The 19,709-nt window shown below is 43.2% G+C and overlaps 1 protein-coding gene across 1 annotated transcript; it reads left to right on the forward strand.

The window, feature by feature from the left end:
- The first annotated feature begins 3,341 nt into the window (after window positions 1-3,341).
- On the forward strand, window positions 3,342-19,091 carry DDX18 (DEAD-box helicase 18). The gene is made up of 14 exons (XM_055122526.1): window positions 3,342-3,529; window positions 4,728-5,285; window positions 7,294-7,434; window positions 8,789-8,924; window positions 9,222-9,322; window positions 9,425-9,624; window positions 9,728-9,842; window positions 11,650-11,789; window positions 12,823-12,984; window positions 13,386-13,538; window positions 14,105-14,218; window positions 15,204-15,260; window positions 15,828-16,005; window positions 16,967-19,091. Exons 1-14 carry the CDS (start codon window positions 3,445-3,447, stop codon window positions 17,107-17,109), a joined length of 2,283 nt encoding a protein of 760 aa, XP_054978501.1. The 5' UTR covers window positions 3,342-3,444; the 3' UTR covers window positions 17,110-19,091.
- Window positions 19,092-19,709: the final 618 nt, after the last annotated feature.

The raw sequence follows: 19,709 nt of genomic DNA on the forward strand, positions 1-19,709 counted from the left end.
TGCACAGGGGTCTCTCCTGGCTCTGCACTCAGGATTTACCTCTGGCGGTGCTCAGGGGACCATATGGGATGCTGGGAATAGAACTCGAGTCGGCCGCGTGCAAGGCAAACACCCTACACGCTGTGCTATCTCTCCAGCCCCTCTAAATATGTTTTTTCCAGTTGTTCTCTGAAAACATAAAAGTTGGTCCACGCATTGTCAGAGCAAAGTCTTGCACTGTTGACGGTCTTTCCATATTGTTATCATGACCTTTAGATTCTTCTGAAAGAAGAATCTTGGGCCTCACCTCTCTGGGCAGGATCTTGAATTTCTACATCTGGGCAACCTTGTTTTCTCATCTCTGAGGAGCTCATGATTTGCAACTCAAAGGGCTGTGGTCTTTGTGCCTTTGGACCATTTCAATTTATGCAATTTATGCTTCCTCCTTTGTGTGCAGTCAGGAAACACTCCTGGAGGTGCTGGTCTGGGGAACATGTGGGGTGCCAGGATCAAAGTTGGGTTGCCTGCATGCAAGGCAAGTGTCCTACCCACTACCATAACTCCAGCCCCATAGTTTTATTATTTCCCAAAAGCTCATTACTAATGCCCCCCCTACCTATCTCCCTTTAATCACTAGTCTGTGGGGATGGTTCCAATATGCTAAAGCATTATTTAGTCTATAATGGGCTAGCTTTTTTTCTCTCAGATCACCTGTTTGTTCCCCTGGGTTGTAACAAACAGAGTACTATATACTGATTTAATTTGTTTGTTATAATCTCCTATAATATTAGATAGTCTAAGAAAGCCTCAACCGCATACTGTTGGACCAAGGAAAGGTTTAAGGTTTAAGGACAATCATCTGATCTGATTGTGTAAATCCCTAACCACCTGACAAGGAATGGCAAGGAGTATGCCCTGACCTTCAGCGATGCAGAGACAATTTGCTCCTGCGAGAGGTATGGCTGTAACGGAAGTTAAGCCTTACTGATGTATGTCTGTAAACCATATCTTGTTTTAAATATAAGTTAAAAACTGTAGTTAAGCTTGTATGATCTTAATTGACACTTTGGGATGTAGTTATAGAGTACAAATACAACCTCAGTTTTTGAGTCATTTGTCAAATGATTAGAGTTCAAGTCTATCCGTCACAATCCTTGGGCCCATCATCATAAAATAAACTTCTGTCCTATGCTCCTCCTCTGTCTCAGTTCTCTCACTGAGTTATGACAAACGAAAGCCATAACAGGAGAGATCTTACAGGGGGCATAATCCTTTCTGGAAGTTTCTTCTCACCTTAAAACTGGCCCAGCATTGCCCTAGGTCTGTATGACCCTGTTTCGATTTTTCCCTCTTACCCTCGGGTACTCTCATGACCTCACACACACCGTTTGGTACCTACGTGACAGGATGAAAGGAAGGGTATTATAAACACAGGAGTTAAGGTTACCATCTTGAGAAGACATATTATATTTAAATGTGCCTGTGTACCAAGTGACACAGGGGGTGCATTTCTAAACAAGGAGAAAGCCGAGAGTGGGATGATACTTTCCATGTTGATCCATTTATATGCAAAGTTCATAACTTCATTTTTTTCTAACAGCTGCATAGTATTCCACTGTATATATGTACCAGAGTTTCTTTAACCAGTCATCTGTTCTCGGGCACTCGGGTTTTTTCCAGGTTCTGGCTATTGTAAACAGTGCTGCAATGAACATATAAGTGCAGATGTCATTTCGACTATACTTTTTTGCTTTTCTGGGATATATTCCCAGTAGTGGTATTGCTGGGTCAAATGGGAACTCAATTTCTAATTTTTTGAGAAGCGTCCATATTGTTTTCCAAAAGGGCTGAACCAGTCGGCATTCCCACCAGCAGTGTAGAAGGGACCCTTTCTCCCCACATCCTCTCCAACAGCTTTTGCTTTTGTTCTTTTGGATGTGTGCCAGTCTCTGTGGTGTGAGGTGGTATCTCATGGTTGTTTTGATCTGCATCTCCTTGATGATTAGTGATATAGAGCACTTTTTCTTGTGCCTTTTGGCCATTCGTATCTTTTCCTTGGGAAAGTTTGTTCATTCCTTCGCCCCATTTTCTGATGGGGTTGGATGTTTTCTTCTTGTAGAGTTCAACCAGTGCCTTATATACCCTTGATATCAACCCCTTAAGTGAAATGAGTCAGAAAGAGAGAGACAGACATAGAAAGATTGCACTCATCTGTGGAATATAAAATAACAGAGTAGGAGACTAATATCCAAGAATAGTAGAAATAAATACTAGGAGGTTGGCTCCATGGCTTGGGCACTGGTCTCACAAGCTGGGGAAAAAGGCAGCTCAGGTAGAGAAGGAAACAACAAGTAAGATGTGGTTGGAGATCCCACGCGGGAAGGGAGATGCGTGCTGAAAGTAGACTAGAGACTGAACACAATGGCCACTCAATACCCCTATTGCAAACCACAACACCCAATTGGAGAGAGAGATCAAAAGGGAATACCCTGCCACAGAGGCAGGGTGGGGTGGGTTGAGGAGATGGGATTGGGGGGTGGGAGGGATACTGGGTTTATTGGTGGTGGAGAATGGGCACTGATGGAGGGATGTGTTTGCAAACATTGTATGAGGGAAAAACAAGCTTGAAAATGTGTAAATCTGTATCTGTACCCTCATGGTGACTCACTAATTAAAGAATGGGGAAAAAAAAAGACCAAGAGGTGGGGAGAGTGGTAACAGGTAAGGGTGAGGTGCTTTGAGGTCAACCTCGGAGTGGAGGTGTGTACATGTACTTACACGTATACACCTGTGGTATATGAGTAGATATATGCATGTAAAAACTACAGAGCCAACATATCTACAAGGATGAGATCTAAAAGGAAATAATCAAACTTGAAGATGTGCCAGGTGAGGCGACTGGGAGCCAGAGAGAACCTAGGGACATGGATGGAAAGAACTGGACATGCGTGGTGGGATTGGTGTTGGAACGTTGTACTCCTGAAATTCAACTATGAGTATGTAAATCACGGTGCCTCATGTTTAACTTTAAAAAAATTAAAACTGTAAAAAAAAATTAAGTTTTCATTCCATTTCCTTCGCCGTCCAGGATCCAAACGAGGGAGGAACACAGAAAAGGAGACTCCCTGAAACTGTCTATCCGCCCTCGTTTCTTTACCCTTGCTCTGGGAGAAACTCCCAGCCCACAACCAGGGTGAGTCGCCAGCTCTGGCTTTACTGAGAAAAGAAAAAAGTGCGTGTCGGACCTCCACTCCGCCAGGGGGCGCGATAAATAATAGAGTGTCCACCGTGAACACGGAACCAAACCGGAAGTACTCGCTCCCGGAACTTCCGCCCCGCGGCGCTGATCGCAGGCCCCCGCGGACTGCGCACGTGCCAGCCGGGAGGAGGAGGAGGAGGAAGTGTCGGCCGCTAGCGCCGAGCAGCCCTTGCGTGCGCCGCGGGGGAAGGCGCGCTGCCGCCACCATGTCTCACCTCCCCATGAAACTGCTGCGCAAGAAGATCGAGAAGCGGAATCTAAAGCTGCGGCAGCGCAACCTGAAGCTGCAGGGTAAGAGGCGGCAGGGGCGGCCGCGGGCGCGCACATGTGGGCCCCGGCGGCTGCTGGCGGCCGCGAGGCCGGAGGGCGCCGCCGCTGCTGCTGATGCTGCTACAGCTCGGGTGGTCCGGGGACTGCCGCGACCCCCCGAGCAAGGGGACTTTACGGGACGTGGGGGGAAAAAACAGCCTGGGACGGTGTGGGGGTGCAGCCACGACATGCTGCGCGGCCACGGGGTTGCCTCTTGGGCGTCCGCAGCCTCAGTTTCTCCTTTTTTGAGTGAGGGCGGGAACTTTCTGGGGCCTGCTCAGTGTCCAGCAGTGCTCCAGCTTTTGCCGCTGCCCGCCTTCCCTATGCGGTCCCCGCCACCGCCAGGCTCGGCCGGCCCCCTTGTCGCCTTGCTGTGTCCCCGTGACCTGTCCATCACCTGCCCGTTACCTGCACTGGGGGACTGGGCTCTTCGCGTCTGTTTAATGTCAGTATCAATTCCTTACAAGCCAAAGGGTCCAACAGCTTTTCCTTTTCCTCTGCCTCCCTGCCCCCCCCCCAACACACACACACTGCATTCTGCTCCATTCCCCGTCGATCACCCCACCCCCACCCCCCATTTCTCCCTCAATTTTCCACGCTCAGAGCGCCCTGTGCGCGCGGGGACTCAAGGTTTAGGGACTTTATCTGTCCCTAACTTCTCTCCAGCATCCCGACCAGTTCCCGGAGAGCGACTGCATGGTACCCGCCCCGTGGAAATGTGCACGGAGAAGGGGTTCGGTGTGTGAGCTTGCTTATACCTAAGGCCTCCTTGGCACCGGTGGTTGCTGACCCTGGGCCGCTGCTGGAAGCTACTTGTTCTCCTGCCGGGGTATCGGCTTGCTACATGTGTTTTAAAATAGTATAAAAATGTCTATTTTGTAACTACCCTTACTGATGTATGTGTTTATTGCCCCTCTTTTAGAGTTTTCCTGTTCTAGCTGTCTTAATTCCTTAAGGACAGAAATGTGGTGTTTCAAAGTCAAGAATCAGTGAGGCTTTTCCTTGGGCCAGCATCTTTTCCTTAAAAGGAAGTTACAGTAGGAAAAGTGTTGACATAGTGTTGTGATTAGTTTTCTTCGTGCACGTGGATGGCTGTAGCCACTAAATTCAGTTCTGGGAGGCATGGAATTTCTCTCGAGAGTCCCGTATTTCTAAGTGAATCTTACTTTCTTTGTCACAGCAAAGGCCTTGGATGAAAGCCTCTCAGATCCTCAGAACAGAGATGTGTCTGCAGAAACAGCAGAGATTAGAAAAGTTAAAGCTTCTCTAAAACTGTCTGTGAATGGGGGCTTGTCAGAGGTACAAAATGGACAAGTGTCTGAAGAAAAGGTGAAAAATCTAAAAGCAAAAAAATTACTGAAACAACCCAAGAATGTGGATTTGTCTGAAGCCCAAAATGGAGATCTTTCCAAAACAGCAGGGAAAGTAAAGGCTAAAAAATCCCAGAAGCAGTCTATGGATGCGGGCTTGTCAGAAGGCCAAAATGTTGAGTCTAAAGCAACGGGAAACGTAAAAGCTAAAAAAGCCCTAAAGCAGACTGTCAAGGAGAGCTTGTCAGAAGGCCAGGGTAGAGGTACACCTAAAGAAACGGCAGAAAGGGTGAAGATAGAAACATCCCCCAAGAAATCTGCTGTGCTGACCAATGGGGAAGAGGCAATACAGTCTCCTAACTTAGAATCAAAGAAGAAGAAGAGGAAGAAGAAAAAGAGAAAAATGGTGGATGGTGCTGCTGGTCCTGGTAAGCACTTCATTTTCTATGCTTTGAGCTTCAGCCTTCCAGCAGTTGCTGCTGTTGTGTCCACATGACATGTACCCATGTTTCAAGATCATAACACACTAGGCTAGACTTGTAGCTAGTGGTAACTTGGAGACACCTTAGCAGTGTATCACTGTCGTCCCGTTGCTCATCGATTTGCTCAAGTGGGCACCAGTAACATCTCCATTGTGAGACTTTTTGTTGCTGTTTTTGGCATATCGAATATGCCACGGGTAGCTTGCCAGGCTCTGCTGTGCGGGCAGGATACTCTCTGTAGTTAGCCAGGCTCTCCAAGAGGGACGGAGGAATGGAACCCGGCTCTGCCACATGCAAACGCGCTACCCCTTGTGCTATTGCTCCAGTCCTTAAGTTTCCTTAAATGTTTGGGCAGTGTATTCTGCTGTTCTGGTCCCAGACTACCTAAAATAAAATCTCACTTAAAAGAAGAGTCACTTTAGAATTCCAGAAACTTGATCTTTCAGTCAGTTGTCTGGACTTATAGTCACAGCCTGCCATGGCCTAGTATTTTAGGTTTGCTATTTGCAAATCAAATTCCTAACACAAATCTCAGCTGGTAGTAAAATACCTTCTTTTATGTATGGAAGGACTTTGCATTAATGGCTTATTTCTTTCTCTCTTTCTTTGCCCCATTCCTTATTCTTACCATGAATCACTCCCCAATCCCCTTTGAAAGAAGACTTAATATAATTTGAATATGCAGAATAGATGGAGTAGTAGTTAGGAAGCATCTGCAAGAGTAAGGTATTCATTTCCTCAAGTGAAATCACTAAATAATATTGAAGCAGGGAGGGTGGCCCTATTTTTTGCTCTGCTTTTTCGGTATGAGGGTCTCTTCTGGACCACACAGTGCTGGGACTGAAACCTGAGCTCAAGGATGCAAAGCATACCCTGCCACCCTTTGACTCATCTTCCCAGCCCAGAAGGATTCATTTTTTTGAAAGATGATTAGATTTGAATAAGCCCTAATGACAAGTGATGATATAGGCATTTTCATTGAGATCCGAACAAGTGGATAACAAATAAGATTTTATTAGAATGCTTGTGTCCATCTTGATTTTTGTGAAGACCACATGACTTGCAGTTTTAAGAGAGTAAAGCTAAGACTTGAAGATTGCAGTATTGATTTAAAGCAGTTGTATTCCTATTCTGAAATTAGTAATGCCTTTCAGATTCTTGTTGTGAGTGTGCCCAAGACAATGGGTTTTTTTTGTTCTCTCGAGCATTGAGTCACAGGCTGGAAATTTTAAGCCCCATTTCTAATCTTAAACCAGTTCCTCTCACCCAGGTCCTTGTCTTGTCAAGGTAAAATGAAGAAACTTTGAGTTCATTAAAACAAATTTAGCTTTTATGTTTATCTTTTGGTTTGGGGGCCACACCCAAAGGGCTTACTCCCAAATCTGGTCTTAGGGATCACTTGTAGCGGGCTTAGGAGACTATATGTGGTGCCAGGGATCAGCCACATGCAAGGCAATGTTTTATCTGATGCACTATCACACCCCCGTTTGAGTTTGGGTTTTGGTTTGGGGGGGCTCTTTTTTGCTTTTTGGGTCATACCCAGCAATGCTCAGGGGTTACTCCTGTCGGTGTTTGGGGGACCGTATAGGATGTTGCGAATCGAGCCCGGGTCAGCCACGGAAAATGCCTCCCCGCTGTGCTATCGCTCCAGCTCCCCTGTTTGTTTTTATCTAGAAGGCATAGGAAGGAAAATTTGTGTTTCATGAGTTTTTACTTGTTAATCATTAATGTCATCCCCCCCCCTTCTTGATGAAGTGTAAAGAATTAGGTATAATTAGTATACTTAAATGACTCAGTTTTTAAAAAATTCTTAAGATGGCATTAAGAAACTGGAGAAAGTGACCTTGGCAAATCCATCATGGGACTTTCTTGGCAAGTTGTGTGTTACATATTCAGGTTTTTGTAATGGGGAAAAAAATGGGGTTTTGTTTTACTTTAATCTTTTTAAACCAAGATACCAAAAAAGCAAAAATTGAAGACAAAGAGGAATCTGAAGAAGATGGAGCTCAGGCTCCTGAAGAAACAGAGAATGTGGAGAGGCCAGACAATGAGGAAGATGACAGTGAGGTGCCCAGCCTGCCTCTCGGGCTGACAGGTAACTTGCAGGAACTTAAATCTTGCTGCTTTTTGTTTGTTAGCTTGTGTGTTTTTATTTTTGCTTTTTATTTTATCTTTTTTTTTTCTTTTCTTATTTCCTAACTAAATTTTTTTCCCTTTCCCTGTCATCCAACACTGTTGCTTTAGTTGCACTGCACTGGAGACTGAAATTTTGGGGGGGTATTAGGGATTTGGCAGGGGTAGAACTCACAATGTTTGTCCTCCAAGACAAGCGCTCTGCCACCAAGCTGCTTCCTCAGACCCCAGCTCACTAAATACTGTTATATGCGTGCGTGTAATTTCTGAGTCCCTTCTCCCCTTTGGTTTGACATTTGTGAAGTTCATTCCATGTTGTAATAAGAAAATCACTGGCTCTACAGTATGGAAATCAAGGGTTGAGTAGTGGCTTAGCTACTAATTGGAGAAGGTGAAACTGATAGGGACTGACAATGCCACGCAAACTCCTGGCTAGAAATGTCTTAAGAGTTAAACTGAGTTTGATTTAGGGTTTTTGTTTTTCGGCCACACTCAGCTGTGCTTACCCCTGGCAGGGTTCGGGGGACCTTATGGGTCGCTAGGGATCACACCCAGGTCAGTTGCGTGCAAGGCAGATACCCTGTACTATCTCTTGGGCCCCTAATTCGTCTAATTTGTTAAAATACTAAAGCCCAACTCTAGAATTGCATGAGCAGAGTTGCAGAGGTTGTGCAGTGCCTATCATTAGCATAATTATGCCTTCCATATAGGAAGACGAGCTTAACCCAGTTGTCTACGGAAACTCCCGTTTCAGTGGTGAGAGTCCTTCAGCAGATAAGCTTCTCTCACTTACTATGCACTTTGGCTACCATATTTTTTGTCAAGACAGGGCACAGATACTGGAATCTAGTGGGTAGAACTCTGGAATGCCGCAGAACATCTTTATAAAGCATGTTAACAACCTTTCACAACAAAGAATTAGCCTAATCAGACTGTTATTGCCAAGATTGACTGTGCCTGGCCTACACCTGAGATGTAGGATAGATACAGAAGTTCTCTTGTCAAATAATGACTTGGCCTACAAAGAGCTACATACACTTGATGTGTGAGTCCTAACAGTATATAAAGTTTTCTCTACAATGTGAGTTGGAACTTCAAGTAAATAAAGCCTTCAGCAGCAAATAAACTGGTATTGGATCTTCTCCTCCTCTCCCCCCATTACAGAAAATTGGTTATAGTTTTATTTCCTTTTAAAGAAACTTAACACCAAGCTTACAGTGTTTTTAGTCAACAGAGATAGCTCATTTAAGCAACGATTGCAGATGAGCTACTGAAAGGGATGAATTTGTTCATGACAAACTCTTGTTTCTGTTTAGGAGCCTTTGAGGATACTTCATTTGCTTCTCTGAGTAATCTTGTCAATGAGAATACTTTGAAAGCTATCAAAGAAATGGGCTTTACAAACATGACTGAAATTCAACATAAAAGTATCCGACCACTTCTGGAAGGCAGGTATGACTTAAAATTGATGTTTGGGCATCAGAGTCTGTGCTGTGGTTTTAGTGCTAGTGATTGGAAAGAGTATCTGCATGTTCTGTTGATTTGGCACCGTTTTGGATCATATACCAGCCTGTGTTAAAGTTAGTTGTTTGACCCAGCATTCCGATCACAAAAAAAACATTCAGACTTTTGTCTTGTTCAGGCACTAGATTTAATAACTAAAATATCTGATAGAACATAATCAAAAGTCATTAATATTTGCTGAGTGAAAAAAAAGTCTTATTTCTTCTTTCACTTTTTAATACTTAGGGATCTTCTCGCAGCTGCAAAAACAGGGAGTGGCAAAACCTTGGCGTTTCTCATCCCTGCAGTTGAGCTCATTGTTAAGTTGAAATTCATGCCCAGGAATGGTAAGCCTTGATCTGATTATGTCTGTGTATTTCTGATTTGTTCTAGGCTTGTTCATAATTGCAGTATGTCTTTTACAAACATGTCTTTAATTCTGTTTTCAGGAACAGGAGTCCTTATTCTCTCACCTACAAGGGAACTGGCCATGCAGACCTTCGGTGTTCTTAAGGAGCTAATGACTTACCATGTTCACACTTACGGGTTAATAATGGGCGGCAGTAACAGGTCTGCTGAAGCACAGAAACTCGGTAATGGGATCAACATCATCGTGGCTACACCAGGTCGTCTCCTGGACCATATGCAGGTAGAACTATATGTTGTAGTGGGCCTATATCATCAGCTTGTGTGAAACTTAAATTTGGTGCTAACAGGGTTTTTGGTTTTTCTTTTCTATTTTGTCTTGTTAGAATACCCCTGGATTTATGTATAAAAACCTACAGTGCCTGGTTATTGATGAGGCTGATCGTATCTTAGATGTTGGGTTTGAAGAGGAATTAAAGCAAATTATTAAACTTCTGCCAAGTAAGTAGGAAGTACCTGCATGTGGTTTGCAAAGCCATTGTTGGAAGTAGGGACTTTTTCTGTATAAAAATGACTAATAATAGAATTTTACTATAGCCAAGTGAAATAGTAACAAAATATTAACTTAGAGCTGGTTTGCAATACAAGTATCAAACTTTTTAGTAGTTTAATTACATTGTTTTAGCTATTTTAGAGATGATAGTGCAAGTTATAATGTGGCATGTGCCACCACTCCCTTTTATCAGAGGAGACCAACAAAACCATATTTAAGGGACTTGGGGGTCACTCCCAGTATACTTGACTCAACACTGAAATGTTGATCAGGCCTAGTAGTAGTGGGGGTCATGAAGTTCACACTCAGAAGTGTGGGTGATTGTGCAGTGCTGGAGATCAAGCCCTGCCCTCCTTGTGTGAGGCCTGCGCTCTCCTCCCCCATCCCAGCACCTTATCTAATCTCCCCCATCCTTATCTGGCTTACATCTCAGAGGCAGCCACAGGCTTGTTGCCCTTCCTCTTTCTGTTTGAGTTGGGCAAACAGTGATTATAATCAGAGACTCCATTAGTGAGTGTGAGTGTGAGTGTGTGTGTGTGTGTGTGTGTGTGTGTGTGTGTGTGTCCCCATTTATTATATGATTTTCTGAATGCTTTGTTGAGGTCTGATCAGCATGTATTTTCAGTGTGCAGTTTGTTGTCAGATTTGTCCCTAAGTAATTCATTGCAATTTTAGTTTCAAAATGTGCATTGCTTGTATTAGTATAGCTGATTTTCATAAAGCTCTTATATCTGTCAGGGTAATTATTACTCAACTCAATTATTAGTATGGTCATCTAAGTAACCCTATCCCTTGAATTTCCACATAGACAGTTATATAATTTACAAATAAATTTTTTTACTTAAATATTTTCATGCCTGATAACACTGGCTAGAACCTCCAGCACAGTGCTCAGTAGAAGTGGCTGGTGAAGCCTTTGTCTTATTCCTGATTTAAGGGAGGAAAAAAACATCTAGTCTTTGATCGCAAAGATAAATTAATGGTAAAAGAACTACTGGTGGGGCTGGAGCAATAGCACAGCGGGTAGGGCATTTGCCTTGCACGCGGCCGACCCGGGTTCGAATCCCAGCATCCCATATGGTCCTCTGAGCACATCCAGGGGTAATTCCTGAATGCAAAGCCAGGAATAACCCCTGTGCATCGCCAGGTTTGACCCAAAAAGCAAAAAAAAAAAAAAAAAAAAAAAAAATACTGATGAAAAAAAAATATGTTTTTGTAGATACCCTTAATCAGATTGGGAAATGATCCTTCTGTTCTAGTTTGTTGATTTTTGTTTAAAATTCAGAAATGTTAATTATTTTTAAATACATTTTCTGTATCAAAATTGCCATATATGTTGTTCTTTTGTTCATTGATAAGGCATACTAGGTTAGTTAATTTTCACATTTTAAACCAGCCCTCCATTTCTAAATAAATGCCAAACCTTTCTGATGTTTCAAAGAACAAATAGGGAAATATATTCTCTCTGTTGTCTGTCTATGGAGTTTGTGAAGAAGTAATACTTCTTCATTATTTGGTAGAATTCACCAGTATAGGCCATTGGGACTATGGAAGAAATTTTAATACACGTAAGACTATTAAAGTTTTCTCTTTCTCCTTGAGTGAGCTCAAAGACAGTTGTCTTCCAAGAAAATTCTCCATTTCAGCTAAGTTGTCAGAATTGGGCAATAGATGTGGTGAGTAGTAGAGCACTTGTGCTAAAAATTACAAAGATAGCCTGAAAGTTTGGGGTTCCTCTTCTCGTCCTCTGTTTAGCGCGCAGGCAGACCATGCTCTTCTCCGCCACACAGACTCGAAAGGTTGAAGACCTGGCGAGGATTTCTCTGAAAAAAGAGCCGCTCTATGTTGGGGTTGATGATGACAAGACAAATGCAACAGTCGATGGTCTTGAGCAGGTACTTCTGTCCATAGCTTAAGACAGTCTATTTGGTTTTTCATTGTACTTGTTTGGAGGCACATTCTGAAGATAGAGATATGCGTTAATTAACTTTTAATTGCAATGTAGTGGATTTGGGACTCTTGAGTTTCCTGATACTCTTATCTTGAACTTTTAATTCTGTCAGTTTACTCTTTCTGTTATTCTCTTCACTTACTGCATGGGAGGTGTTAACTGCCAGTTCTTGAGGACAGCAACCAAAAAATTGTTTAATTCCTTGCTCTGGGATAAAGTGAATTGAAGATGAAAAGACTGATTTGAGGCTTGTAGCCTGGGAAAACCTGAAATGAGATGACAAAGATCCAAAGTAAGACAGCTGAAATTGAGTCTTGGGATAGATAGGAATTTGGGGGGATGGGTTAGTTTCAGAATCTTTCATTGACTGCCTACTTTTAAGTAGATTCATCAACCTTCGTATTTGTATAGGACATGTACTTCAGCTGAGTTTGCTGAATGATTGTCATTAAGGACATTATTGAAAAATAAAAAACTGAGATTGCATGGAAGATTTCTGTTCTTAGTATTGTTCATAAAAAATATACATATGGCTTAAGGAACTGTTAGTAACTAATAACCTCAGTAATGAGAAAGCTAGGTATTGAATGGGATTTCCGCTAGTAAAAGTAATTAAAAGCTAAAAATTGGGCTTTTTGTCAAAATGATTTCTTATAAAAGTAGTGATTTCGGGGCTGGAGTGATAGCACAGCGGGTAGGGCATTTGCCTTGCATGCGGCTGACCCGGGTTCGATTCCCAGCATCCCATATGGTCCCCCGAGCACTGCCAGGAGTGATTCCTGAGTGCATGAGCCAGGAGTAACCCCTGTGCATCGCCGGGTGTGACCCCCCCCCCCCAAAAAAAAGTAGTAATTTTGCAAAACCTAAGGCAGGACAGTTAGAGGTGGTTTATCTTGTACACAGCATCAAATCATAGTGGTGCATGAAATCGAAAATGTCCATTGATTGTTGTGTATCCTTGTTTGAACCACGTCCAGGGGTATGTTGTTTGTCCCTCCGAAAAGAGATTCCTTCTGCTCTTCACTTTCCTTAAGAAGAACCGAAAGAAGAAACTAATGGTTTTCTTTTCATCTTGTATGTCTGTGAAATATCACTACGAGTTGCTGAACTACATTGATTTGCCTGTCTTAGCCATTCATGTAAGTGATTCGATGATTTTATTAAATACTAGTTATGCATTTTATGACTGAAATCTGATCATGAAAGTTTTGTAACTGTGTCTCACAGTGATTCAAATTTAAAAAAATAATTTTTTAAGAAAGGGTTATGCTTAGCAAGTTATGGAGGTGGTGGGGTTTGAGGTTTTGCTCTGTCTAAACATGATTCTTGGCAGTTTTGTCAGTGGAAGGTGCTGACGCCCTGTGTAGAGAAAGCCCTGCTAGGTGTGGAGTGTGGTGCCGTCAGAGAAATGAGAGGTGCCATCCACCTGGGGTTAGAATATAGACACAGGAGAGATTGCGTGCGCTGGGGGGAAGCAGGAAGACAGCTCCAGTCAGCAGCCTCAGGGTCCCAGCTCTAACGAATGGTCTTTTGATTCTAGGGAAAGCAAAAGCAGAATAAGCGAACAACCACCTTCTTCCAGTTCTGCAATGCGGATTCAGGGATACTGCTGTGTACAGACGTGGCAGCTAGAGGGCTAGATATTCCTGAAGTTGACTGGATTGTTCAGTATGACCCTCCAGATGACCCCAAGGTAATGCATCTTTATGGCCTCTCCAGAATGGCACAACCTTAAAGAGTTCATGTGTCCTCTGGTTTCCCTACGAAATCCCACATTCTGAATTTTATCCTTTCATTACTCAAGTCGTGTGTCACTGTATAGTGTCTCCACTATTTTTCTGGTATGAATAGTATTTGGGACTTTTCTGGGACCCAAGGGTCAGGGGTGGGCTGCAAGAAGACTTATGGTGTAACAGGGCATCAGTTAGAAGTGTCACGATCCTTACAGTGACGTTGAAAGCAGTGGGCATTGGAAGAAAAAAAAATTGCCTGCAAAGATAACTGAAGTTTCTATGGTATATGTAATAGGATATGATCTATGAAAAATTTTCAACTACTAGGTGATACAAAATATCGGCTGGTGTTTAACTGCTTTACATAGCCATTTTGAAGTAGGAGCAGTGAAGGTGTGCTGGCACAGCCCTGCGGTTGGGGTGCCGTCTCAGGAGGTCCCACTTCTCTCTGCTGCTGCGCAAGTCAGTCCTAGATGTGCAGAGATCTGAGCAGTGTTGATGCAGACTTATTCTCTCTCCACCCAAGGAATATATCCATCGTGTGGGTAGAACAGCCAGAGGCCTGAACGGAAGAGGGCATGCCTTGCTCATTCTGCGCCCTGAAGAATTGGGTTTTCTTCGTTACTTGAAGCAGTCCAAGGTAAAGAATCTATGCTTAGAAGACTTTGACTTGGGAACCGGTGCCTCTTGGCAGAGCTGCTGCCCAGTGCAATTAACAATAGTTTGTCTAAGGAGTTGGGAGCCTTGTGGTGTTGTTAGAATGATCGTTACCATGGCAGAGCGTAGGAGACTGGGGGAGGTCTGGCCCAGAGAGTGTGAGTAGGAAGTGCTTCCCTTATTGGCTCATTCGTGAGCTCTGGGTTGCTTGGGACTGTGTCCTCTGTCCCCTTTCTGTGCTCCTAGTCCCTGCAGCCCTGTTTGAAACCTCCTCCTCGCCCCTTGATCAGCCTCCTTGCTCCCTTCTAACATCTTCTCATCCCAGTTCCTTTCCCTCTGCCTCATCTGGGGCCATAGGGATCCCTACTCAGTTGTCTCTCCTGTTTCTTTTTTGTCAGCTCTGTTCTGCCTTCCATGTCTGCTTTGCAGTGAGTTGTGGACCCTTCTCTTGGCAAGAAGAGTACTAGTGGTCTGTGTATCTAGAGCATGGGATGCTCCTTAGTGCATGCACAGTGGGCTTCGTTGGCTCCGAGTTTCTGTAAAGCTCCTCACCGTTCCTTTCAGGAAGTTAAACTTAGCACAGTTCATGTACAGTGGCACAGTGATGACTCAGGAGCCCGCTCTCAGCTCAGGTACAGGCTTGGCTTGTGGAGTCCGGGTTCGGTACCGGGCACCACATAGTTCCCCTCACTCTACCACTGTGACCCTGGAACATCTCACAGCTGGATGCAGCCCAAAGACAAATAAACAAACAAACAAAAAACATTTCCAGTTGGATTGGAAGAAAAAGGAATTCCACAAGCCTGGTTGGTTGTCCACACACCTCTTGAGTATTTTGTCAGCCACTGGCAAACCCTCACTGGCTGAGTTCCTCTCCCAGCTGTTCACAAACTCTTACTCATCTGAAAGTGTAAAGGTAGATATAATCTTTTTTTTCTTTTTTAAATCTGTATGCTTTTGTTTTCTAGGTTCCATTAAGTGAGTTTGAGTTTTCCTGGTCCAAAATTTCTGATATTCAGTCCCAGGTATGCTTTTCTAAAGGGTTTGTGTAGAAGGAAACCTCAGTTTCACCCGAGCCTCCATTGTTTCTGATAGGCAATGTTTTTCTGAGAAAACTCATGTTCTCTGAGTATCCTTTTTCATAAACTGAGAGCTTTGAACTGTTCTTTGCTTGCTGCTTACCACATTCTTGTGCTTTCACCTGGATTAGTCCTTTTTATAAAAAAAAAACTATTTTTATAAAGGCATTCATGATGATTTATTACATTTAATACTCAAACACCAATACCACCAACATTGCACCTTCCCGCCACCATTATTTTCAATTTCCCCAACCACCACCCAAGCCTGCCCCAGCAGCAGGCCCTAAATAATTTATTTTATAGTACTTGTTATGAATAATTCGCTAAAAATGATCAGGAAAAGTTCTTAACCATGCTTTAGACTTTTTGCTGCCTGATCTTGAAAATTCTACGGTGCTTGGAGCAAGTATATTTGAACAAATATTTTATATAGAATGATTTTTGTTCAAGTAGATATGAAATTTACTTTTTGAAAATTCTGTTAAAAACCAGTGCTTCTTTCTGTTTCAGCTTGAAAAGTTGATTGAAAAGAACTACTTCCTTCATAAGTCGGCCCAGGAAGCATATAAGTCCTACATCCGAGCCTACGATTCCCATTCTCTGAAGCAGATCTTCAATGTCAATAGCTTAAATCTGCCTCAGGTGGCTCTGTCATTTGGTTTCAAGGTGCCTCCTTTTGTTGATCTGAGTATCCTTTTGCTATTCATTCATTTGGGAAGTGGGGGGTCAGAGCTATGGCAGAGGGGGAGTTACTCAGGGGCCGACTGGGCCTGCAGACACAGGTGTTCACCACTTGCCTTCGTGTGGACATTACAAAGCACAGCTGGCTTATGACTTAAAGCAGACTAAACAGTTTGACAGCCAGGGAGAGGGAGTGTGTGTTCTGGAGAGAAGCGGCCGACGTGGTGGCAGGACACGTGGTGCAGCTTCAGTCCAGAGCCGGTAGAGGAGCGGACTGCCTGAGGCTGCAGAGACAAGGCCTGAGTGATTTCATCCTGAGTGGGAAGGGAGCTTGTAAGCCCAGCAGAATACAACCAAGTGCTGCTCGGGGTAGAGGAGAGGGAGGGGCCAGTTGTTTCTGTTGGAGTTTATGATGGCTGCACTGTTGCACATTGTCTGTAGAAGTGAGCTGGCCACGGTGAGATGTGGTCATTAACTCTGGTGGTCTTTCCTGAGGAAACCCGAGGATCTTTTTTTGGTCGCTCCCCATTGTAGGCCTGGAGTTCAGTTCTGTTGCAATGAGTATGTTTTGAATCATGTGAAAGGGAAAGAGGCTCTCTCTCTTGGCTGAGCATTTCTGAATCAGTCCCAAGCAGAGGTGGGCGTCACTGTTTTGACACTAGAGGTCTTTTTCCAGAGATACTTGCTGATACACCTCCTAATTCTTTCCGAGTAATTGTCTCTGTTTTCATTGTGTGGAGAAAATTACATGGCTATTACACAGGGCTTTAAAATCAGCTGGTAATTTTAGACAGCTCTCACGTGGCTCCTGCTGATTTTCTGAAGACACTGCAAAGGCTTTGTGGTCTCCTATTGGTGGTGCAGGGGAGGGATGGGGCTAGAGGGACGGGCGGGCAGGCTGGTTTCCTGTTTCAGTAGATAGGGGTTCGTTGTCTTGGTTGCTTGGTTTCCTTAACCTTCACCTTCAGATGTGAACACCAATGACAGCAAGCAGAGAAAGAGGGGAGGTGGTGGGGGATTTGGCTACCAGAAAACCAAGAAAGTGGAGAAGTCCAAGATCTTCAAACATATTAGTAAGAAAGCATCCAACAGTCGGCAGTTCTCCCACTGAGGACACGCCTTCCTTTGCTCTTTAATAAGTGACCTGAAATGAATTCTTTGTTGATTTAACAAAGGAATTATTGTAGCTTTAGAATTTGAGCTGATGTGACAGGTGTATAAAGTGACTTCATTTGCAAGCATTGAGAGCACTGTTATTTTTTAGGACATATTTATTTGGAAATATAAAGCAGTTCCATTTTTCTTGATTGTACAAGGGTAAAGCACAGTATCTTTTTCATCTTTGTGGTGTTGGTAGAATACTTTGTCTTTTTCTTTAAAAAAAAAAAAAAGAGAGGAAGGGGCCTGAGTGATATTACAGTGGGGAGGGCACTTTCCTTTCATGTGGCCAACTCAAGTTCAAACCCTGGCATCCCCTATGGTCCCTCAGAGTCGTTGTATTTTGTACCCAGGACTAATTACTGAGTACAAAGCCAGGAGTAACCCCTGAGCATCACCGGGTCTGTCCCCAAAGCCAAAGAGATGGTATAGCAAGTAGTGCACTTGCCTTGCACCGAGCCAACTTGGGTTCCTTCCCGGGCACCCTATATGGTCTCCCGAAGACTGCAAGGAGTAATCCCTGAGTGCAGGGCCAGGAGTAAGTCCTGAGTACACCCGGTGTGGCCCAAAACACAAAAGTGCCATTTTAATTCTCTTTCTGTATCATTTTCTGTTCCTGGTGTCTGAAGTTTCGTGCAGTTCGGATTACTGTGCTGAGTGCAGTGGTGGACAGATGACCTAGCGCACTGGACTGGTGGTGGTGGTCACTTGCCTTTGTATATTTGTTGGTTTGCTGTTTCCTGGATCTTACCAATAGTCCTTACTCTCTCCTAAGAAAAATGCTGCAGTGAACAGGGGTGAGAGCTGGAGGATACTCATAAAGAGCACCATATGTGTCAGAGGTGGTGATTTTTTATTTTGATATATAACACATTTGTAAACAATGAGCCTGTTTCAATGTAACCCCCGACCCCCAACGACTAAGAAATGTGGGTTATTTCTAATTAAGCACCTTCTAGTGTGAAGGGTGGGGAAGTCCAAGGATTTGAGAATTTTGAGCTTCATTTACACCAAAATAGGTTCTCCAATTAATAGTTTATCAGAGATCGTTTTAGGAAAAAATAGACACAAAGGATGGAGGCACCAATTCAATCAGCTTATCAGTGGCTGAATAAATAGCAATACTACTACACTAAAAAAAAAAAAGAATGGAGGCACTATTTTAGCAGCATTCATTTCCGGTGTTTTAGGTAAGACCATCTAATTCTTCTAAATACTTAGAAGGAAAAGCAGATAATTGGTAAATTTAAGCCAGGCCCTCAAACAGTGCACAGTGCAAGTTGATGTCTGTGTGTATTTTGAGAAAAACAGCCTCTTTTAGATCCTTGAATCATAAATAGATACACAGTGAAAACTGGAATTAGAGAGGTCAGAGAAAAACTCAAAATGTGCATTCTGTGAATGGGCTTTTCTGTAGTTCTTGACTCCTAATGTGTTTTATGTCTTATTTCTAGGGTGTTTTATACCTACCTAATGGTAGCTGTATTTTGTAGCAATTCAGAACCAAAGTGGCTTGAATCATTGCTTTCATGCCAGTTAACATTCATAGATATCTATTAAATGTAAGTAAGTAAATTGAGGATATGAAACAGGAATATTCCAGTTGGAAAGAAAAGAGCAGTATTTCACATCACCCAGGAGACCTGAGGTGCATTTCATTTCTGGACTGCTGAATTCCTGGCATTTATTAACTATGGTAGCTTATCTTTTGTTTGAGAAATAATCATGTTTCAGAAAATGTATAAAAGCAGAGGGCAGAATAGTCACTGAATAAAACTCAGTGTTTGTCGATATTTTGAAATATAACAGAGTTTTTATATACTTGTTAATTTTTTATCAGCAGTAAGATCATCTTCTACCCACTATTTGTAACCAATTGTTTCGTAATGTATGTTTTGTGTCATTAAATAAGTTCAGGAATTCTGTGTCAACTTACTCCTGTGTAGCAGCCTGATCGCTTTGCTAACCTGTAGTGTGATAAAACTACAGAGATTTTGTGATAAAGTTATATAAATGGAAGGTGGGAAGATTATTGCAGCTATAAAACACTTTATTTCAGTTGCTTTCTGAGAGTCTGGTGGGAGGGAGATTTTCCCACAAGATCCTTCAGGAGGAACTTTTAGGCAAACTTAGCTGGACTGGTTCAGGGTTCTGATGAAAGCAAGCCAGTTACTGGAGGAAAGCAGATAAAAGGTCCAGGCACTCTCCAGTGTGGGGTTGGTTTGTGCAAGAAGAGAACATTGGGTCTGTGCTTAGTACAGCTGGTGACTGTTCGGGAGCATTGTCTCGCACAGTGGGATAAAGTGGCCCAGCTAGGAAAGTCATTACATGCAAACAGGAAAGTGGATGCTGGGCCTCAACTGGTAGGTCATAGATACAGTAATTACTAAGCCAGGTTAGAGTAAATGAGGTTGTTTGATAGATAGGAAAACACTTTTTTTTTTTTTTTTTTTGCTTTTTGGGTCACACCCAGCAATGCACAGGGGTCACTCCTGGCTCATGCACTCAGGAATCACCCCTGGCGGTGCTCAGGGGACCATATGGGATGCTGGG

The sequence above is a fragment of the Sorex araneus genome, chromosome X, assembly GCF_027595985.1.
Source record: "Sorex araneus isolate mSorAra2 chromosome X, mSorAra2.pri, whole genome shotgun sequence".
In the NCBI taxonomy this organism is placed as follows: Eukaryota; Metazoa; Chordata; class Mammalia; order Eulipotyphla; family Soricidae; genus Sorex; species Sorex araneus.

Bases quoted from the DNA above. Each gene is read 5' to 3' on its own strand.
- DDX18 (XM_055122526.1), top strand. From the start codon at position 3,445: ATGTCTCACCTCCCCATGAAACTGCTGCGCAAGAAGATCGAGAAGCGG. The intron at 5,286-7,293 runs GTAAGCACTTCA...TTTTAAACCAAG, and splicing joins GGATGGTGCTGCTGGTCCTG to ATACCAAAAAAGCAAAAATT. The intron at 12,985-13,385 runs GTAAGTGATTCG...TTTTGATTCTAG, and splicing joins TGCCTGTCTTAGCCATTCAT to GGAAAGCAAAAGCAGAATAA.